The sequence below is a fragment of the Eubalaena glacialis genome, chromosome 3 (assembly GCF_028564815.1).
Source record: "Eubalaena glacialis isolate mEubGla1 chromosome 3, mEubGla1.1.hap2.+ XY, whole genome shotgun sequence".
NCBI lineage: Eukaryota > Metazoa > Chordata > Mammalia > Artiodactyla > Balaenidae > Eubalaena > Eubalaena glacialis.
The window spans coordinates 138,951,988-138,975,490 of NC_083718.1; the positions used below are offsets into that span (position 1 = coordinate 138,951,988).

General features: G+C 42.3%; 1 protein-coding gene and 1 pseudogene across 4 annotated transcripts in view; one reads left to right on the forward strand and one right to left on the reverse strand.

The window, feature by feature from the left end:
* AK4 (adenylate kinase 4) overlaps nt 1-23,503 on the reverse strand; it is a 73,869-nt gene that overhangs the window by 21,857 nt on the left and 28,509 nt on the right. For 3 of the 4 annotated variants that reach the window (XM_061184066.1, XM_061184065.1, XM_061184067.1), the window contains exon 3: nt 16,939-17,058. The exons of the other annotated variant lie outside the window; for it this stretch is intronic. In XM_061184066.1, the coding sequence (XP_061040049.1) occupies nt 16,939-17,058 (120 nt within the window). The remainder of the gene's footprint in view (nt 1-16,938; nt 17,059-23,503) is intronic. 4 annotated transcript variants of the gene reach the window in all.
* On the forward strand, nt 3,773-4,555 carry LOC133089042 (phosphatidylinositol polyphosphate 5-phosphatase type IV-like; annotated as a pseudogene).

Consider the following 23,503-nt stretch of genomic DNA (forward strand, 5'->3'; position numbering starts at 1 on the left):
AGAAAGATCATATTTAAGCATAGAAAGCTTGCTTCCTCCCTTTAACTACCCATATGACACTGTTCCACTGCATGGTCTCTGATCAGGAGTATGGAAAACCTACCTCATGGTATCCCTGTCTCATCTCATAACCTGGCCTGGAAAAGCTGCTCTGTCCTGTTCAAACAGCCAATCCACTTTGAAAGCTGAAATTTTATACAGTCTCCCAGAAGCTATCATGGTGCATCACTACTTATGGTGCCTTACAGGTTGTTTTTAAAAACTCCCCAAAAGGGCTTCCCTGGTGGCGCAGTGGTTGAGAATCTGCCTGCCAATGCAGGGGACATGGGTTCGAGCCCTGGCCTGGGAAGATCCCACATGCTGCGGAGCAGCTAGGCCCGTGAGCCACAACTACTGAGCCTGTGCGTCTGGAGCCTGTGCTCCGCAACAAGAGAGGCCACGACAGTGAGAGGCCCGTGCACCGCGATGAAGAGTGGCCCCCGCTCGCCGCAACTGGAGAAAGCCCTCGCACAGAAACGAAGACCCAACACAGCCAAAAATAAATAAATAAATAAAATTTTAAAAAAAACCTCCCCAAAAGATTTACCAGGTGCAGGGAGATGTCACTAAAGTCTTGACTGGTATTATGTTCCCAGCAGTGCTGGCCACTGGACCTTGGCACCAACTCCTGTCCAGCCATGCCAAGAGCCTGAGGGAGGGCAGCTGAAGCAGGAGGTGCCACAGCAACAAGCTCAGGCAGTGGAGGGCAAGAGGGAACTAGGACGTTTGTTTTTCTAATTTGGAGTGCATTCACTGCAGAGGAAGGGCACAGAGCCAGAGTCCACCACCACATTCCCAGGCAGAAAAGCAAGCCCTCCACTTGACGGAAATAAAAGGGCAGTTCTGAAGGGCAACTTCCAACATCCGCCTGGGATGGGCAGCTTGTGAAAAGGCCAAGCAACATCAGGCCCCCTTCCTACCGCCATTAAGATCTGGGGCCAACATGGTGGCTTCTGACCACCCATCTCTTCCCAGTTGTTAGAAAAACAAGAACCAGGTTACAGATTGTTCATCACTATTAATCACTGAAGGATTAAAGTTGAAAGCAGTCAGTTATTCTTCCACGGTCTTCCCTAACCCAGTGGGGCATTCAAACCTTTCACACCACCCACCAGAAGCCTTAGTTGTAACTTAAAATTAATCACCATCAAAATCTGTTTTGTGAAGGCCTTTTCTCTCTTACATCTTATCTGTTTATTCAATATTTATTTGTATGTGTATCTAAGACCTCCATATTCCTTTTCAGCCAGTTTTTATTAACAGATGGTGAAAAGATTAAGAAGCAGCTGTGCTCCAGATGTTGACAAACGGAGCTTATGCTACCTCCTATCACTTTGTGAGCTCCACATTTCCCACTATGCCAAGAGAGCTCGAGGGCCTAATTCCTGCTCACTGAAACCTCCCAGGGACACTTGGAAATCCTGTTATACATCCTCGAGTTTAAGAGATTTGTAATAAATGGGTACTGCTCTCAAAGAGCTTATATAGGTTAGCAGTAAATGATTTAAAAACCGATACGCTATAATCACTACTTAGTGATCCACTGATAAATACAAGATACAGAAAATTTGGCTTTAAACCACAAGTTTGGATCTTCAAAATGGCTTACTGAAATTAAAGTTAATTTCTATTAGGTAGGCATTCTTGGGGACATTCCCAAATGGCGTGGACATCCTCTGGCATCAGCTTAAGGATTTTTCCTGTTTAAGGACATAGAGGACAACTACTAACTTAAAACCTTTGTTCTTAAACAGGTTATTCTAACAGCACTGAGCCCTTTTACCAGTAAGGGAAAATGGGTATTGCACTGAGGAAGTAGCCGTCATCTGCAAATCCTTTGCTTAAAGGCTCTTCTGTTTAAGAATTCTGCTTGCTCATTCCTTGAACATAAGTCTCTAGAAACAAATTAGGGGAAAATTGGTCCCATTGTATCTCAGTTGAGACAAAAGGGATTTGTAAATGATTTCACCAGGGCCCACATTTTTGCCCCAAGTATCCCCTACGTAGGCTTAGCTACAGGCTGTGGGCCAGACCTCTCTATAATCAGACATATACTTATAAGCCTTTTCTATGCAGCAAACACTGTGGTAGGCAATACAACCACGAACAACACAGATATAATCTCTGCTTTCTGAAGACTTCATTGGGGGTGGGAGCATGAGGAAGGTACACAACACCAAATTTGCAGATAAATATCTAATGTCATGTGATTATAAGGTAAGAAGAAAGAGTGACATGGGTAGATAGGATGGTACACGAAGGATCCATTGAGGAGGGGATACCTGAGTAGAGATGTGAATGCAGCAATCCACATGGATTTCAGGAGCCAGGGCATCGCAGGCAGAGGGCATAGTAAGTGCAAAGGCCCTACAGCATAACATGCATGGCAACAAAAGGTAAAGAAATTATAAAGTAGTTATGGAAATATAAATAAAGTTTTGCTCTCCTCTGCCCTGAACATGTTTGAAGGCAAAAGGAAACACAGCCGTAAGAAAAATTTAAACAAAATACGATAATGACAAAGAATATTCAACATAGCATCCAATATAACTGGCATTCTTGAAACAGAAAAACTAAACAGATGGACCAAAAAAATGACATAATACAGGAGAACTTCCCTGAAAGGAAAGAACTGAATTGGAGATTAAAAGGACACACTATATATAAGAGGAAAAACAAAACCAATAGAGAGATTCTACTTACTTAAAGTATGAAGAAACAATTCGTCAGGAAGTCTATACGGGACAAAAGAATCATATTCACAAAAGGGAAAAAAAGTCAGACTGGCCTTAAGCTTCTACAGAGCAATAATCCAGGCCAGAAGATGATGAAGCATGGCTGCAAAGGACCCAAGGACCACTCAAGAATATCACAGTCAGCTCAGCTGTTGAACAATAAGGAGATATTTTCAAACGCAAAAACTCATGGACTATAGCACCTCATGAGCTGTTCTGCAAGGAGGGTGGGAGAGGAGAGGAGAGAGGGATTGAACAAAATCCAGTCAACCAAGTGATGAATGGCAAAGTTGTGTTAAAAAGTAGTACAAATGAAGTTATTTACAAAACAGAAATAGAGTCACAGATGTAGAAAACGAACTTACGGTTACCGGGGGGGTAAGGGGTGGGGGGAATAAATTGGGAGATTGGGATTGACACATACACACCACTATATATAAAACAGATAACTAATAAGGACCTACTGTATAGTACAGGGAACTCTTCTCAATACTCCATAATGACCTATATGGAAAAAGAATTTTTAAAAGAGTGCATATATGTATATGTATAACTGATTCACCCTGCTATACAGCAGAAACTAACACAACATTTTAAATCAACTATACTCCAATGAAAATTTTTTAAAAGAGAATGTGGGCCACCCTGCCCGCCGGTTGCCGGGGAGCGGCGGCCGAAGCCCGCGGGGCTGGGGAGCGGGCGGCGCCCAGAGGGACTTGCCGGGGACTCCAGACCATCAGGGCTCCCAGCCATGCAGCAGCTGGACCACCCCAGCCCGAGGGGGAGCTGCTGCCCTTTGTCTCCTCCGCACCTCGCCCAGCGACAGCTGTCCACGCATCCCTGACACTGGACGTCGCTGGCAGCCCCAGGAGGGGCCGTCTCCCGGCTCGGCCAGGCTGCCCCCGGGTGTGAGGGCTGGCCCCTGGACTATGCCATCCAAGTTGGCGAGCCTGGGGCACTAGGAGGGCGCCCAGCGGCATCTGCAGCCTGAAGGCAGAATGCTCAAGGGGCAGCTTCCAAACACTGATGAAGACCTCGCCGCCCGCCCGGGGTCCCCGGCCGCTGACCACCACTGGGGACCCGAGAAGAGCCCAGCGCTCCCTCTGGACACCCCGGCGCAAGTCAGCAACAAGGACCCACAGGCCAGGGGGAGACCCTTCAGTCTGGAGCCGCCGCCGCCGAGGTCCAGGCTGGAGCGAGCACTGTCCCAGGATGAGAAGGGCTAGAGGAAGAGGCGGTTTCGAACCAGCCGTGAGGACCTGGCCGCGAGGAATGGGGCCAGCCCCTCCGGGGGCTCCCCGCAGGACAAGGGCCCCCGGGACCCCCACCCGCAGTGGCTCCCCGCCCTGCCTGAGCACCTCCCTGCAGGAGATGCCCACAACCCACAGGGCCCCGGGCAGCGGAGGCCCCTGCTCGTGGGGTAACTGTCTTTCCGGAATGATCAGCACTTCCCTGGACCTCCTGCACCGGGATGGGGCCTCGGCCGGGAGCATCCACCGGCTGACAAGCCTGCTTCCCCCGCGCCCACTGCCCGCCATGGACGGCAACGCCGCCATGGACGGCAACGCCGCCTCCGACGCCCTGCGGACAGCAAACAAGGTGGAGTGGGATCACGCGGACTGCAAGGTGCGGCTACAGGCCAGACGGTTCCGGGCCCACAGCAGCCTGGACCCCGGCCGGCCCCAAGCCCCCTGGCCCGTGACGACTGCTCCCTTCACTCGGCCAGGTCCACCTTCAGCCTCCTGGTGCCCATCCGCACCAAGGACGTCCGCAGCAGGTAGGGCCTCGGGAGCGGGCGGCATCGTGGCCTGCGTCTGTGGCCTTCGTTGGCCTTCAGAAGCCCCGTGAGAACCACAGGAAGCTTCCCCTGAAAGCGTGTGACGTGCTGCAGCGGGTCTCCCTCCACTGACCCCCATCTCCCAGGCCCTCCCCAGCTTTTCCTTTGCGTCTCAGCCCCACAGGCACCTATGAAGCAGATGATGGGGTACACAGGTCCCTCCGCGCACTGGGCGGCCCTTTTTTCCTTCCCGTTTCTTGCTCCGTCGGGAGCAGCCCGCATCCACGGACACAGGATGGCCCAGGACTCCGGGGTGGGTCGTGGAACCCGCGTCCACGTAGCCGCTTTGATTAGGACCAGCGTTTAGTCAGCTGTGCCCTGTGCACGTGCTGGCACTTTTCCAGGACCGAGAGCTGGACAGGAGTAGGGGCCCCAGTGACAGCGGCTGGGCTGCCCCGAGGGGAGGGTCCCCGGGGCCCACCTCTGGCAGGGAGGGGCGCAGGCAGAGCCCGACTTGTGCACTTTGCTCTCAGGAGCGCCCCGGGATTTCTCAATGCTCGGGGCTCCGTCTGCCGAGGGCTGCCCAGCAATCGCCCCACCCCCCCACCCCGTGGGCAAGGAGAGGGGTCTCGCATCTCGTAGGACGCCGGGCTTCCGGGCCCCTCAGGGGACTTGAAGAATTAGTCCGTCTTGACTTCTTTATAGTTTAAAGGGGAGGCGGGCGCCGCCCTCCTGCTCAGCTCCCATCTCGCACCTCTGCCCACCTCTCTTGAGCCAGAGCCATGAGGGTTCACCAGGACCCGGGTCCCAGGCGCTTCTGAGCCCAACCCATCCATGCCCACCAGCTCTCTCCTGACCCGTCGTCTCCGGGAGCCTGGTGTCGGGCCACACTGCGGTGCCCACGCTGTGACTCGGAAGGCCACCCTGCGCTCTCCCCGACCCCCGGCCCTGTCTGTGCTGGGCCTGGCTGCTGACCGCCGGCTCTCACGGCTCCTGCCTCGTCGGCCGGGGCTGGGCAGGTTGTTTCAAGCGCACATCGGGCCACGGCCTTGACTTGGGGACCCCACGCCACCCACTCCCTGCCGGGGCACCCGAGGCCCCGGGGGGCGGGGGGAGCTCTGTTACCACCGCCCCCCGCCGCACCCTCCCATCCAGACCAGGCCTGCGCCAACCCTTCTGGACGTGGGCCAGGGGAGGGGAAGAGTGAGGCGGTCCCTCTTCTGGTGTCCTGGGGCGGCTGCAACAAAGCACCACAGACTGAGAGCCTTAAAACAGGAGTTACTCCGTCCCCGTTCTGAGGCCAGAATTCAGAAATCCAGGTGCGGCACGGCCGCGCTCCCTCCCGAGCCTCCAGTAAGGGTCCTTCCTGCCTCTTCCAGCTGCTGGGGGCCCAGGCGTCCCTGGCTTGTGGCTCCGTCTTCACGTGGCTTCTCCTCTGTGTCTGTCTCTCCTCTTCCATAAGGACAGCGGTCATTGGATTTAGGGTCACCCTCATCCAGGAGGACCTCATCTCAAGATCCTTAACTAATTATATCTGTCTGCAAAGATCCTTTTCTAAATAAGGTCACATTCGCAGATTCTGGGGGTCAGGGGGCAGATGGAAAGTAATCCTTACCCACCCCCGCCCTTGGTGAGCCCAGCAGTGAAAGCCAGGCAGGCGGTTCCTCTGGCCCCAGGCTCCATCCTGCATCCTCCATCAGCGCCGGGCATTCTTTTAGGACAAAAACGGGTTCCTTTGTTAAAGTAATTCAGCATGTTTCTCATAAAGCGCGAGATCTCTTAGTGCGTTTAAAGTATGATTTCACAGGGAATTCCCGGGTTGTCCAGTGGTTAGGACTTGGCGCTCTCACTGCTGTCACCCCAAGAACTAAGATCCTGCAGGCCGAGCAGCCAAACAGTATGATTTCACTGTTTAAATTTCATGCAATTTATGTAGACGCGCCTGTTATATAAAAATGAGAAGCACGTCTCAAAATCAGATCCCCAGCTTTGCTCTCACACAAGCAGCCAACAATGGGTTGATGGGCTCCCCACCTCCAGACTCTCCGTGTGTGTCCTAGGACACAGGTCAGCAGGCTGGATAGTGACTGTTTCAATTTTGTGAGCCGTGTGGTCTCTGTGGCAGTGCTCACCTCTGCCGTGGGGGTGAAAAAGCAGCCCCAGGCCTCGCACCAACAGCATGGCTATGTGGCAGGAACGCTTTGTTCAGGGAGGCTGAAATGTGAATTTCAGGGCATTTTCCCATGTCACAAAATACTATTTTTTTCCCAACCATTTAAAAGCGCAGGGGACTTCCCTGGAGGTCCAGTGGGTAAGACTCCATGCTCCCAATGCAGGGGGCCCGGGTTTGATCCCTGGTCGGGGAACTATGTCCCACATGCCACAACTAAGAAGTCCGAATGCCACAACTAAAAGATCCTACGTGCTGCAGCGAAGATCCCGCGTGCCGCAACTAAGACCCGGCGCAGCCAAAATAAATAAATAAATAAACATTTAAAAATAAAAAAAATAAAAGAGAATGTGTATGTATGTATATATATATATGTATGTATAACTGAATCACTTTGCTGTACAGCAGAAATTAACACATTTTAAATCAACTATACTTCAATACAATAAATTTTTTTAAAAGTAGTGCAGCCTTCCTCATATATAAATCATATACCATACAAGCCACTCATTTAAAGTGTACTATTCAACGGTTCCTGGTATATTCAGGGATATAACTAAGATTAATCAAAATAAAATTAACAGAAGCGGTAGTGGGAAAAAAATGAGTGCACAGAATTCATTAAAATTTCTTAACTGTAAGACCAAAAAAAGGGAAACTAAAGTTACAGAGAAATTTATAATAAATTTTAACAATAAAAGCTAAAAAAATTGGAAGGAAGGGGAGAGGAGATGGAAGTATAAGTATATTCTCTCAATTTGAAATGTGAGGCTAAAAAAAAACAACAAATTTGTCAATCTCCTAATGTCTTTCATTTTTTTAAAATAAATTTATTTATTTTATTTTATTTATTTTTGGCTGCGTTGCGTTTTCGTTGCTGCACGCGGGCGGTGAGCGGGGGCTACTCTTCGCTGCGGTGTGCGTACTTCTCATTGCGGTGGCTTCTCCTGTTGCGGAGCACGGGCTCTAGGCGCGCGGGCTTCAGCAGTTGTGGCTCACGGGCTCTAGAGTGCAGGCTCAGTAGTTGTGGCGCACAGGCTTGGCTGCTCCGCGGCATGTGTGATCTTCCCAGACCAGGGCTCGAACCCGTGTCCCCTGCATTGGTAGGCGGATTCTTAACCACTGTGCCACCAGGGAAGTCCCATCTTTCATATTCTTAAGGGGCTCCCATAGGAATTAATATCCCTGGTGATGAAAGTTTTATCTGAAATTCAGTGATAATTCCTTAGGGTTCACTTTAGCTTTTCCTATATTAAATTTGAGTAAAATTAATTGCATTTTTAAAAGAATGTAAAGTATGATATCATTCTTACAGATTTTTATCTGCATATGTGCATGGAGAGGTATCTACAATGATGGTTTGCAATTGTCAACCCTGGTTATTTCTGGCAAGTGGGATTTTAGGCAATTTGTTGCCTTTCTTTGCCTTTTTCCATACGGCCTGAGTGTTTTATAGTGATCATGTATAATTTCTATAAAAACAGTATAAAAAAGGTGAAGTTAAATCATCTGTGGGAATTCCCTGGCAGTCCAGTGGTTAGGACTTGGCGCTTTCACTGCCGAGGGCCTGGGTTCAATCCCTGGTTGGGGAACTAAGATCCCGCAAGCCACACAGCGCGGCCCAAAAATAAAATAAAATAAAATAAATTGTCTGCATTTTTCCACATCACCTTCTACTTTTAACCCTAATCAACTTGTTCTTCTTTCCAAAATCAGAGTTTTCATATTAGTAATAGGAGAATCAAGAGAGTTTTATCCTGTTTTGTTTTATATTTACTAGGTAAGGTTTAATGGAAGATGGCTGATTTTATTTACTTAGGCTTTACCCAAGTGTACTTAATGAGGGGTAAAAATGATGATCCTTATTTATTAGAATGACAATATTTTTGTTAAGTTTCTCAACAGTTTATTATTGAAATGTTAAGTTCTAACATCTATATCAGTGTCTATGTATATATTTACATTAATAATAATTTTCAATTAAATTTTCTTTACACTGAAAATAAGAACACACATCTAACATCTGACCACCTACTGTGTTCCAGAACTCCACTACAAGTTTTACATTTGTTAGCCAATCCTTGCAAACCTACGACATACATACTCCTATTTTACAGATGAGAAAAAAAGAAACCAGGAAAGGTAAATTTGCTTGCTCAAGACTACAAGCTAATAAGGCCTGACTCCTAAGTCCATGCTTTTTCCACCACATAACTGTTCTCTTAGTATGGAACTTTGTGCATAGTAAGTGTACAATAATTGTTTTATTATTAAACCAGCCAAGTATACCTCATATGCTTTGGATGTAGTTTTGCAATGAATTGTCTTAGTTCATCCAATTCCCAAGATACCTGCTTCATAAATTAGGGAAGCAGCCTCTCCTAACATCTAAAATTAGTTTCATCCTGTGCCTTACTTTACAGACTTCTAAGTAAGTAGCATTAGCAAATGAGCTAAGTGCATCTGAAAGTGTATGACAAGACAGGCCCAAATACAGGGAAACCATACTTTAATACCTAAAGTATGTCTGAATTTAAAATTTGTTAAATTTAGTTAACTTTTAAATGTTAGTTGAAAGGAAAGTTAAAATATAAATTATTCACTCTTTCAAACTCAGTTTTAAATTTTATTTTTAACTTCCTTCCACCTCATTTATAATATTAACTTTGACACTTAATCAACTCCCTGTTTTTGAATTTCAAGAAGTGTTTAACTTTTGGCCCCATCCACTTTTCCAGCCTCGTCTGCTCATATTTTCAGCTCTAGGATTATCCAACTACTTGTGGTTTCCAGAACACACCTTGTTGTTTCATGCCTCTATACCTTTTTTTTAAAATTAATTTTTATTGGAGTATAGTTGATTTACAATGTGTTAGTTTCTGCTGTACAGCCAAGTGAATCAGTTATACATAGACATATATCCACTCTTTTTTAGATTCTTTTCTCATGCCTCTGTACCTTTTGTACACGATGTTCCCTCCATCTAGAATGTGCTTTATTTTCACTTCCCAAATTTTGCTCTTGGTGTCACCTCCTCCCAGAAACCTTCCTAATAGCTGCCTCCCTCGCCCCCAAGAGAGGGCCAGTCACTTTCTCCTCTGTGCTACCTCTCCCCTCTCACCCCCTTCACTGGTGCTCCCAAGATCCTACACTATGATTGTTTAATGCAGCGTTTGCTCCTCCTGGGCTATGAGGTCAGGAAGTGTGCTACTCCTTCCTCCGATGGATCGATGGGATACACAAATCATGTATACTCAATTTGATTTTGAACTCTGAACCAAGTTTTTCTAGGATGTGTTCAAATATCTGTATACATATGGTTCCCATATAGCCCTTAATGCTCGCATGTTAAAATCTAGTCATTCCCTGAAAACACAAACCGAATTAAACAAAGTCAGGATTGTCTACTATATTAAGATTGTTCCTCATCCAGGGGCAGCAGTCAGATCAATCAGAAGAAACCTAGCAGAAATGGACACAAGGACAGGGTCTCAGGAGAGAATCCAACAAAATGAAGAAGAAGAGATCCAGAGTTTTACCATGTTTTTCAGTCACATACTCTGAGCTCATTCAGACACCAAGGACACTGAACAAAGGAAGAGTCATGGAATAAAAACCAAGTTCTCTGAACTTATGGTTACCGGGGGGAAGGGTTCCGGGGGTGGGGGGTAGTTAGGGAGTTTGGGATTGACATGTACACACTGCTATATTTTAAATGGATAACCAACAAGAACCTACTGTACAGCACAAGGAACTCTGCTCAATATTATGTAATAACCTAAATGGGAAAAGAATTTGATAAAGAAGAGATACATGTATATGTATAACTGAATCACTTTGCTGTACACCTGAAACTAACACATTGTTAATCAACTATACTCCAATATACAATAAAAAGTCTAAAAAAAAAAAGTTCTTATACTGTGATTTAAACCAAAGATGACCCTCACGAAGACTTAACATTTTGTTAAATTTCTCAGCAGTTTATTATTGAAACGCTAAGTTCTGATATCTGTATTGGTGTCTGTACATATACATATCTTTCTCATATTCATACTCATTCTTATACATATGAGCGTGTCAAGAAGGATGAGCCTGGTGAGGCAGCAGAGATTACAATTGTTCAATCCATGCTTGGCAGGCATGAACACTGCCACTGTACCCAGCAAAGTTCCATCAAGTCTATGACTCTCCATTCTTTAGCAGTCACTCCAATTGCTTCAAACCTTCTGTTCAAGGTATGACAGTATACATATTGCCTTAACAGTGATCAAAGACACAAATGTTATCTGACAATATTTTTCAGGACTAAACATCTGAAGGTACTCTTACTGTATAACACAGGGAACTAAATTAAATATCCTGTGATAAACCATAATGGAAAAGAATATAAAAAAAAGAATGTCTATATGTGTATAACTGAGTCATGTTACTGTACAGCTGAGACTGGCACAGCACTGTAAATCAACTATACTTCAATAAAAAAAAAATTAAAAAAAAAACACATCTGAAGGTAAATGACTAAAATAATCTATCACCCTCTTAAACGCACACACGTGCACACACACACACGCGCAAGAAGAAAGCCTGATTCTTTTTTTCCAAAGAGAATGTCTTCAGTGACCTTCCAAACAAACCTATTATACATTTTATTTTTGAAACATACCCTACATTCACAAGGGCAACAGAAAAAAATTGCCCTTGGCATTTCTTAAAAGATGTGATTCAGAAGACACGGGATTGTCAGCTTTTTTTCTGTAGGCATATGTTGCCCAGTGGGATGTAAAACCATTCAGAGGTCTGATTCAGAAAGAAAAATATGAAGGGGATAAGGTCAGAGCAGTTATGTACAGTCCAGTATGGTAAAACACATTTGCAAAACCAGGACAAGATACTGTAGCTCCAGCATCTGTAGTTTGGTTTCCCAGCATCCACCTTTTACTTGGATACCAAGGGCTTTGAATGAGCATGTATCCCGGAATATCTTAGGTCTGAGATCATTCACCTCTCAGGGAAAACAAACACATACAAACACTGCACACACTGAAGTGGCTCTGACTTGTGCTAAAAATAAATAAATAAATCAATCCCAGAATTACCCACAGAAAGCACCAGCTAGTGCTCAGAATGAATCAAATGGAATACACAACCATGGACTGAATGATGACTCTCCTTGTAAAGTTACCTTTATCTCCAATGAAAAGGCTTAAATTATATTCCACTTATAATTCCAAAATTTAAGATTGCTTTCTGTCAAACCGAAATCTGACAACAAATTTAAATATTTAGATGACACCTAAAGTCACCTGGCAGACAAGTCTGTTACATCTTGAGATAAATTGGGACTGAGCCTGAGAACTTGCAGGTTACTGTTTAAATGCACAGGTTTCGGCAACCAAGTTTAGAAACGAAAAAAAAAAATCTACTACCTAACACACCTCCCTACGGGCCCCATCTCACTGCCAGCTGCTTTTTAAAAAGTGAAGAATTTGTATTTGAGCTGGTTATTTATAAGATCTGGTTATTGTTCCCTAGTTACTTCACCTTAAGATCACCTAGTAAGCAGTAAACACCCTCTTTAAAAAACAAAAAACAAACAAAACAAAACCATCATAGCAAAATTAGAAGGCTTGTGTATGACATTCCTCTGGTTGAATGTTTGTCTTAAAAATTAAAATTATTTTCAGAAAACTGCTCTCACACATTAAACGTCTAAAGAAATTAAAGAAAGAAAAAGAAAAAAAGAGGGGAAAAAACCACACTTATATACACATATTAACACATAAAAGAGTGTTTCTTATCCAACTAAAAAGCACACTGTGAAGGCAAGGTGGTGCTGAACTGTTTTTAGCAAGGACATAGCTGACCAAACCACAGAGAACTCACCAAGCCCATCCACTGCCACCCTTGGCGTTCCCTTGGTTTGCATCCATGCTACGCGTTTCCACCCACCATTTGCAGGATGCCTGTTTACAGCCATATGGACCAAGATGATGAGTCATCTGTCATCCAAAATTCTTTTCTTGACCTTTCCACATACAATCACCTTTAGCACACTCCATAGGCACGTCCTCCGCAGAACACGTGCCCTGGAACATAAGGAGTTTCAAACTGAACACAGAACTTAGCATTCTTGATGGTCCTCACTTTGCCAAATGGATTTATTCCAGAGCTTTAAAGAAAAATCACAACCGAAACCGTGACCAGATGTGTTTAGAAAGATACAAACTAAATCAGTTAGGAGACTGACGTCCTTTACTAAAAACAGGCCTATGATGTAAAAGAACTTCAGTTACTCACCGAGAGGAAGTTATAGCAAAACAAAGCAGTGAAAAGATACATAAAACATTTCACAACTGAAGCTGACTTTTCCAACTTCACGTGGCTGAATATTTTTTAAACTATTTTTGAACTTACCACTTCATGTAGTAACCTAAAAACAAAAATTCATGACCTGTACCTTATGTACAACAAATCACACAATCTCACATAGCACTTACTATATGGCAAATATAAGCACTTTCCGTATATTCACTTACTTCATCCTTTTTGTAATCTCTGTTTTCCATGAGGAAAAAAATGCAGAGACCTACGGGTAACTTGCCCAAGGGCACTGACAATGGCAGAGCTGGGATTCAAAGGGGGTAGTCTGGTTCTAACTGGGATTAGTGGTTATTATACTAACCACCTTCCCAAAGGAGTTTAACATAGATGATGATCCTTTTTTAAAACAGTTAAGTTTACTTAAAACTACACAAGTTTATTTTATAAGGTGAGAAGCCTTACAATTAAAGAATTTAAACTAGAGAAATTACTGTTAGGTGGTGGCAGAGCTAAAGTTTATCAGTCCCGGCAAACAAACACATTAGAAGAAGTAGTGGGAGACTAACTTTTTTGAGTTAAATATTTAGAGTCTGGAGAAATTAGCATAGCTGGAGAAGTGTAGGGAAGGTGATGACAGTCAAGAAACTCCAAAAGCTGGGAAGGCGATCAAAGAAAACCCCAGGGCTACAGTGCCTAACATAAGTCACACTCCTGTCAATTCTTCCTCCTCAATGCAGTCTTTCAGGAATGGTGCCTCCTCGCCATCTCACTGCTGATGCTTAAATTCAGGCCTTCAACATCTCTTGGTCCAACTGTGCTAACAATCTCTTACTCAGCTTCTAGTCACCACCTCCTCCCCTACCCCAGCATCCAATAGCTCTGCTGCTAACAGAGTAGTCTTTCTGAAACACAAATACATCCAATTATGTTATTCCCCTTTTTAACTCTTCGGTGGTCCCTATAGCCAAAAATTTCCAGTTCCACCATCTTTGTATAGAATCAAAGTCCATCATCCCAGGATTTCCCCTGCCTCTCTGTTTGCAGGCCCAGGAAAACACTAGGCTAAGTCATTCCTCTCTTACCCAGTTCACGTTGCGCCTCTGCTGAAAAAATCCTTCTTCCCAACCCCCATTCATCAACCTGCAGGACATCTCTTTATTCATCTCTTTTTCCATAAAGTTGTTCCACTCCTGCCTCCCACCAATAGAACCGACAATTTTCTCCTTTGTGTCTTCAGTGTACCACGTGTATATGATTTTATTATACCGTCAATTTTTTACACACCTGACTCCCCTACTGTAATATAAGTCCCGTAAGACTACAGAAAGTGTCTTGTCATTTTGTCAACAGCACCTGATAGTGCCTGACACACAGTAGGAGCTTTATTCATTACTGCCTGATAAACACATGCCTTCCACGGGCCATTATAGCCTTTCTCTTGACAAAAGTTTTCAGTTCAGTCTCTTGGTTCCCTCCAGCCCCATGAGAACATAGGTCCTGATTTTTTTAAATGGAAGGCATTCTAGAAAGATATGATCTACTCTATAGTCAACTTTTCAGAACACCTCCAAAGTGAAGAATAAATGTTGAATAGTAGAGTTCACAAAGAATGGACCATAGAACAAATCCCAGAGGTTATAGGTAGGGTAGGAGATTCTATGGTCATATACATTCAGAAAACGCCTCGTGACATTTCCTTCTATGAAGAGTTAAATCACATTATCATATTAAAGGTTCATGAAAGTCCTAAGAAATTGGTTAACTTTGGACTTACTAACTTTGGATAGGCAAGTGAACCTTACTTTGTTTCTGTTTTCTCATCAATAAATGGAAATAACAGTCTCTACCTTGATATGGTTATTGTAGAAATTGAATGAGATAATAAATATCAAATGTTCAGAACAATACTTGGCATACAGTAAGTGCTCAGTAAATTCAAGCAACTTTTAATATTTAAATTGACATTTTCTAAACACATTTAACAACAAAGTCTGTTTTTTTGGTCTAGCCATCACTAACACTGCACACTACACACTTTGAGAAACACCAATATAGAATAAATACTCTACCACATGTTGGTCATTATGGAGATTTACGGCTCCAGACTTCAGGAGAAATATAGGCAATCTGATAGTTAAAATGTAGGACAATTCACTCTGGCTTCTCTGTGGCTGGCAAACATCAAAGTTTCAGCTGTCGCAACTTGCTGAGATAGGGAAAAGTGCATTGTGTGAACTAAAGGAAAACTACTCTGCAATGGAAAGAAGTTTCTTATATATAGATCTCACTACCCTTTCTGTACCTAGAAAGCAGTGTATTCATCAAGTTCTGATTTTCATTGCCAAGGACTCCCGCTATTAAAGAGTAACACAAATAATCCATCCAGTCCATTTTTTTCCTTTAATAAATGAAAAGATTTATACTGGTAAAACTTAAAAGTAGATGATCCTTAATTCCAGCTTCCTCAAGTACAAAACCGCAGTATTTTGTGTGTGAGCATCTGTATGCATCTTCCTGGGTTAAGTATCATAGGAATGACGGAGTTTTCTTAACCATTTTTATAAAGTTGAAGTATAGTTAATTTACAATGTTGTGTTACTTTCAAGTATACAGCAAAGTGATTCAGTTATATGTATAACTGAATATATATACTTTTTCATATTCTTTTCCATTATAGGTTAATACAAGATATTGAATATAGTTCCCTGTGCTATACAGTAGGTCCACGTTGTTTACGTATTTTACATATAGTAGTGTGTGTATGTTAATCCCAAACTCCTAATTTATCTCCTCCCCACTGCTATCCCCTTTGGTAACCATAAGTTTGTTTTCTATGTCTGGGGTCTATTTCTGTTTTGTAAGTAAGTTGATTTTGTATGATTTTTTTAGTCCCACATATAAGTGATATCATATGATATTTGTCTGAGTTTTTTTTTAAAAATCAGGCCTATGTATATGTATCATTTAAATATTAAAAATCAAACAATAGGAATGGGTATATACAGTGAAAGGTAAATCTCTCTCCCAACCCTAATCCTTACCCAGAGCCAACCACTAGTATCAGTTTTTTATATCCTTCCAAAGACAGCTTATGTATATGTTTGTAAGTATATATAGTAATATTATACTGTCACTCCATTTTTATAGAGATAATAGTATATGATATTAACTATACTGCAACTAGCTTTTTTCACTCAGCAGTTTATCTTAGAGCTCTATCCATATCAACACAGAGGTACAGATTATTTGGTTAATGGACATACCAAAATTTAAGGCAACCCTATGATAGATAGATAGGTTGTTACCAGTGTCTTGCTATTTACAAATAACACTGAAAACAAACATCCTTTAACATACATCTTTAGGCAAGAAATCAAGCAGGGAGTTGCTGAATCAAAAAATATAAAGACTGGTAAACTGCCCTCCAAAGGCTGCCCATTTTATACTCTCAAGAATACTTACTTCCTATACTCTCCATAAAAGGTTTTCAGATTTTCGATCTTTTTTAATCTGACAGGTAAAAAATGATAACTAATGCTTTTAATTTATGTGGCCTATTTTGAATGAAAGAACCTCTGATTTAAGATGAGTCATACTTATGACGACTTAGTCATGGAAACAAAGGCACGATCAAAACTGGAACAATAACAGGAATTCAGTGAAGGTTTGCTTCAAGCTGATGGCTCTAGGGATGGTGGTCTGCAGACAGAGGAATTAAAAGGCTTCACCACGTGAGGTTTCTATCACGTTGCCAAACTGGAATATGTCTAAATAGATGACTGAACGTTTAGGGGAAAAGGGCATTTTGCAACCTGTAAGAAATTACAGGAGTGTGCAAGGAGACCATGACCCACTATTGGCAGAGGTCCAGCGGACCCACACGTTCAACTCACCATCCAGTAGCCAGTGCTGGCCGCGCCTGTTCTCCAGCTCTGACAGCATGAGGCGTGTGATCACGTGATCTGGAACCAAAAGACTTTTCTCTATGTACTGCTTTGCCATATCACCAACTTCTATTAAAGACAGGAAAAAGACACTCTCAAAAAAGAAGCTTCAAAAAAAAAAAAAAACTTACAAACTCTTTTCTGACAGTTTTGCCTTCTTTCTCATTTCTCCCTGATGGCACGGGGAAGCTGAGAGGCACAACCATTCCTTAGAGACCAAAGGAAAAATTTTCCACTGCTCTTCTAGAAAGAATGCTGGATGACACAAACATCAACCGGTTTATTTCCTTTCATGAGCCTCAGGATAAGCAGATGGCACCTTGCTGACGCAGTTGTAGAAGCAACGCAGTGTTATTAGTGGAATGCCAAGTTCATAAAAAGATGCGAATTTTAAAATTTTTTTCAAAGAAAAAATGCTCATATCATAATTTAAAATAACAATTTCTTATATGTGGAAATTGTAAGTTGGGTTCAGGAGAACAAATTAGCAGTTTAAATCTGCTAAATTTCTAGGAACTGAATTTCTTTTTTTAACCAAGATGAAGTCCTCTGCTCTCCAGGGATCTGATAATGAACCATTAAGAAACACATTCTTGACAGGACAATTAAGTTCTTATAAAAACATATAGCAGAATTATATTACTAGGTAAAAAAAGCTCAAGAATCATTTAGCCTCCACATTCACCTAGAATTTAAGGCAGAGCCCTTCCTTCCCCAGACTGCGCCTATACTGCCAAGTCTGACTTCAACACTGAAACGTGGGCTGTGAAGAGTTCCCATCACTGGACAAGGATCCCAAAATTAGGCCCAATGATGTGGATTCGGTAACGTGCAAGAAACAGAACGTATATGTGGCTAAACATGAATGTGAACAAAACACATTCATTCAACAAGGATTTGTTGACTGCACACGGTTTAACAGGTAATATTCTACAAATGTAACAGTGACTAAAAGTTGCAGTTACTGATCTCTAAGCAGTATTACTTTCCTTAAGAGCAGCAATAACAATCTTCACTGAGAGTACATATTATCTCAGGCACGTATACGTGTTATTTCATTGATTCCTAAGATCCTCAACTTTAGACAGGAGGTAATACCCATATTTTTTAATGACAGCTTTACTGAGATATAATTCACACACCATAACATTCACCATCTTAAAAGTGTACAATTCAGTGGCTTTTTAATACTTCCTCAGTGTTGTGCAGCCATCACCACTACCTAATTTCAGAACATTTATATGACCCCAGAAAGAAACCTTGTACCTATTAGCAGTCACTCCCCATTCCCTCCTCCCTCTAGGCCCTGGCTTCTACTAATCCACTTTCTGTCTATAGATTTGCCTACTCTGCACATTTCACATAAATGGAAGCACACTATGTGGTTTTTTGTGTCTGGGTCCTTTACTTAGCATAATATTTTCAAGATGCATCCATGTTGCACCACCTCTCAGTACTTCATTCATTTTCATGGGTGAATATTATGATTCCATTGTATGGACATATCATATTTTTTTTCACTCTTTGGATATTTTGAATAATGCTGCAATGTACAAGTTTTTGTGTGAATGCATGCTTTCAGTTCTCTTCGGTAATACCTGTAAGGTATATATGTTTTATATCTGAAAAATCATTGTCAGACAGAATGCTCAGAGTAACTGACAAGCTTGATGTTTACTCTGCAATGGTCAGGCCAGCCCCAGAGCCCTGTTTTTAGTCCCATCCACCAAACTTTAAGGTACATATAAACAACAAATACACATCTTCCAAGGTGAGAGACCAAGATGTGAACTGGCTCCAAATATCCCATGAGGAAACAGTAATGGGTAGGGATTGTCTTGTTTGGAAAAGAGAAGAACCAGAGAAGGACATGACAACAATTTACCCGTAACCTGATACTTGACACATGGAAAAGGCATTAATTTATTTAATCCTCAGGGCTTAGAATTAGGACTAGTAATAGGAATTATAAATGGACAGGAAAAGTTGCCTAAGGAAATGTTTGAATGGAGACTGCCCAGGAAGGGATATTATAGAGAGATTTTGAAAACTGGATTGGGGATTGGGCTTAATTCATGTTTTAGGTCCCTTCAGATGGAGGATTTATGGTATTAGGATATATCTGAATTCAGTAATTTAATGAAGAAGAGTATCAAAAATGATACGTCTAAGGCCTCTGATTATCTCCTGACTCTCCTAAATGGCTTCCACTGACACCTCAAACTTATCCTGTCCAAAATCAATATTCCCCTCCCACTCTGCTCTTGCCCTAGTGTTTCTTGCCTTGTCAGTAATGGAGTCCCCCATTATCCGCAGTTTTCTTGGATTCAGTTACCCAAGGTCAACCACGGTCTGAAAATATTAAATGGAAAATTCCAGAAATAAGCAACTCGTAAGTTTTAAATCGGGTGCCGTTCTGGGTAGCATGAAGAAACCTCTTGCCATCCTACTCCGTCCAGCCTGGGATGTGAATCAACCCTTGGTCCAGAGTATCCCACCTGTTAGTCACTTAGTAGCTGTCTTGTTTATCAGATCAACTGTCTCAGTACCTTCAAGTGACCATATTTTACATAATAATGACACAAAGTGCAAGCGTAGTGCTGCTGGCCATTTGGATGTGCCAAAGAGAAGCCATAAAGTGCTTCTTTTAAGTGAAAAGGTAAAAGTTCGACTTAAGGAGGAAGGAAAAACATTGTATGCTGAGGCTGCTAAGGTATATGGTAAGAACAAATCTATCCGGGAAATTGAGAAGAAGGAAAAAGAAATTCATGCCAGTTTTGCTGCTGAACCTCAAACTGCGAAAGTTATGAACACAGTGCATGATAAGGGCTTAGTTAAGATGAAAAAAGCATTAAATTTGTACCATAAGATATTCTGAGAGACCACATTCACGTAACTTTTAGTACAGTATATTGTTATAATTGTTCTATTTTATTAATTATTGTTGTTAATCTCTTACTGTGCCTAATTTATAAATTACTTTACCATAAAATTACTTTATCAAAATTACTTTATCCTAGGTATGTATGTATAGAGAAAAAACATAGTGTATATATATATATAGGGTTCAGTACTCTCTGTAGTTTCAGGCATCAACTGGGGTCCTTGGAACCTATTCCCCATGGATAAGGGGATGTCACCTAAGGTTAAGCACAGTTGTCTTGATTTTCTTGATTTTTCCCATTCTTTTATATCTAACTGAACATGAAGATTTTGAAATTCTACTTCCACAGTGTCTCTCATATCCAAGACAATTGATCAAAACATAATAGTGCAACAGTAACTATTGGTCAACAAACTTGAGCAAGCTGTGGAGATGCTGCAGAACAGGCTATGTCGTTGTGAGGAGAGAAAAGTGCAGAGATGGCCCTGGACCACCCTGGTAGTTAACAGGAGCGCATGGCTTATCAGAAAGCTGAGCCAAAGGAAGGAAGCAGCTAGATACACTACAAAACCTAATTTAGAAATCTTTATATAGTGAAGAGGAGACAATTGGTCAAAGAATCAACAGACTGATAAACCATCTCATAGCTAAGATCAAAGTGGGTCCTTTACCCATACCAATCGTAGACCATCTACAAAATCAAAAGATTGCTTCTGGGGTCTTCCACATATCAGTCAACCAAAAGAATAAATAATTAGATTACCTAAACAGCCAATTCTCAATTCTTAGCTTACTTGACTTCTCAGTAGCATGCGAGATGGCTCCTTTGCAATAAGTACAGCAGCTAGAGTGATCCTTTTAAAATGCAAGCCCATCATAACCCTCCAATGACTTCCCATCTCATTGAAAGTATAAGCCGAGTCCTCACCTTGGTCTCCAAGGCCCTGTGTGATTAGGCCCTAGTTCTCTGAACCCATCTCCTACTTCTCTCCTCATTTCCTCATTGCCCATCCTAGTCCAGACACAACAGCCTCCTTGCACTTTCCTGAAGATCATAAGCATGTGCCCTCGCCAGGACCTTTGCATTTGTTCTTTCCTCTCTCTGCCAGGAACACCCTCTCCCCCAGAATTTCACATGGGTCAAGCCCTCATTGCATCCAGGTCTCTGATTCAGTATCACCTCAAAATGGGCTTCCCACCCTATCTAAACAGCACAAGCACAAACACACACCCCTATCACCCTCCACTCTCTTATCCTACTGTGCACTATTTTCTAGAACTACAGACTTTACATATTGTATATTGATGTATTTGTGAGTTCACTTTCTGTCCTCCCCCACTAGAATATTGTTATTAGTTCATTGAAAAAATAATACTACTTTGCTCACTGCCATATCCTCAGTGCTTAGAATATAATCTGGCATGTATAGATAACTCCACAAAATTTTGTTGCACGAATGAATGAATACACTGAAGATTACAGAGAATTCTTTTCCCCTGGCAAAAATCAATCTGATCTTCCTATACAGTTACTACAGAACCATTTCCCCAAGATCATAGATAGCTCAACTTTGCCAGGTATCAACTTTTTCAAGGGAAATATAGACAAAGTGTGGTCAGTACTAATTAGGTGAGATGGCCATGTAGGGTTTCATAGCTCAGTCTTATTTCCTCAGCTTTTCAAACTATGAATAGCAATGAATGAGGTCGGGGACGGAAAATGGGGAGAAGGAAACACCAGGACCCAATGTTGCAGAGGCATGGGGCTGCTTGGCATACTTGGAGGAACTTCAATTAGTGACATCTGACAAAACCACGCCATGAGAGAGAGCTAGACAGGTAGGTTACGGAGCATGGGCTTCGAGGGACTAAAGGAAAAATGGGTAGTTCCAGAAATGCCATTCCCACAGCTAAAACCAACTATTTAATCTGCAGGGCCCAGCGCAAAATGAAAATATGGAGCCTCCTTGTTCAAAAACTAAAAATTTCTAGATGGCAACAGCAGAGCATTACACTAAGTGCAGGGCCTTGTGTGACTACACAAGTCAATGCCCACGGCGATGTGAAATTTGGACAGGGTTGGAGTGGTGAAAGCCCAGGAGGCTGTGACAATAATCCAAGCACAAACAGGCCTGGTCCAAAGCAGAGGCAACATTAGAAGACCTTCTGGCCCTTGAGAGTACCTTTAGCTAACCCAACGGAGACTGTGCAACTCCAAGTTCAAAATAACTCTGTGGAAGACTTCCAGAACCATCTTAATCCAATTTACTAGTGAAGAGAAAGATCTAAGCAGCATCTTTTCCCATTTTTGGCAGCCTGGGCTCTTCTCTGGAGCAGGACAGACAGCATGCCCTCTAACCTGATACAAAATCAAACTTGCTCCATGTCTCTCACTCCACACCCCACCCCCCCTAAAAACCAAGAAAAGTCAACAGCAGCCAGAGCAAAATGGACTTAACGTATCTACATCTGAATGAAGACTTCACTACAACAGCAATCTGAAATAAAACACTAGTCAGAAGACAAGCCCATTCCAGAAAACAGGACCTTCATCTGCCCTTGTCAGTTTGCTTGGAGGAGAAAGCAGTATCATTAAACGCTAATGCCAGCATGTTTGGATAAAACACATACCTGCTCCAATTCCTCAAGCAGTATTCCAAAGAAAGGCTGTACATACACATACGTTGTCTTACACTGCTTTTGCATCCTTAGTGTGTACACGTATGTGCACATGCACACACACACACACACACACACACACTAAAATAATAAACCATAAACCACCAGGAGGTTTTCAAAAATAAACTTAATAAATTAAGAGTAACTCAAAAAAAGGCCAACAGCTTTGCATTTCTTAAGTGTCACAACAACTAAAAAATAAAAATAAAGCTAATCATGTGTTTATGAGATTGACCAGAACACCAGTGATTAAGGCCACATTTGGAAAAACTTTCTTCAGAAATGGAAAGTGTCAGATTACAAAATGGTATGTATTATAAAATTATGTATGTATATGTATAGATATATATTACCATTGTCAATGTTAAATGTATTAGAAGAAAATCAATGTTCCACCTCTTTTACAATATAAATTTTGTAGCAATGCATCTTAAAAACCTATTCCATTTAATTACTACTAAATATAAATTAAAATAGACATGACCTTGGTTACCTTGAGAAATACATATTTTCAATTTCTAGCCAGATCAGACAACATATAAGTTTTCAGAATTTAACACTACCTATTAAGTTGTATATTTAAAATAATACCAAGTAGAAAAATTTCAGATAACACAGAACTTAAGTACCTATTAAATTGGTCATTTCTCCAAAAGTCAGGCTTCCAGGCTATGGAGGACATTTTTATTGACCTCAGTTCTTTCACATTAAAGTTGTCCATATTCACCTTAACAGACTGACACAGATCATTGTATTCCGGGCAGCAAATATGGCAAAACACCGTCCATTGCTAAAAGGGGAGGATTTGGGGCACACGATTTGAATTATCTTGATTAAAAAGAAAATACCGGGACTTCCCTGGTGGTGCAGTGGTTAAGAATCCATCTGCCATTGCAGGGGACACGAGTTCGATCCCTGGCCCGGGAAGATCCCAAATGCCACAGAGCAACT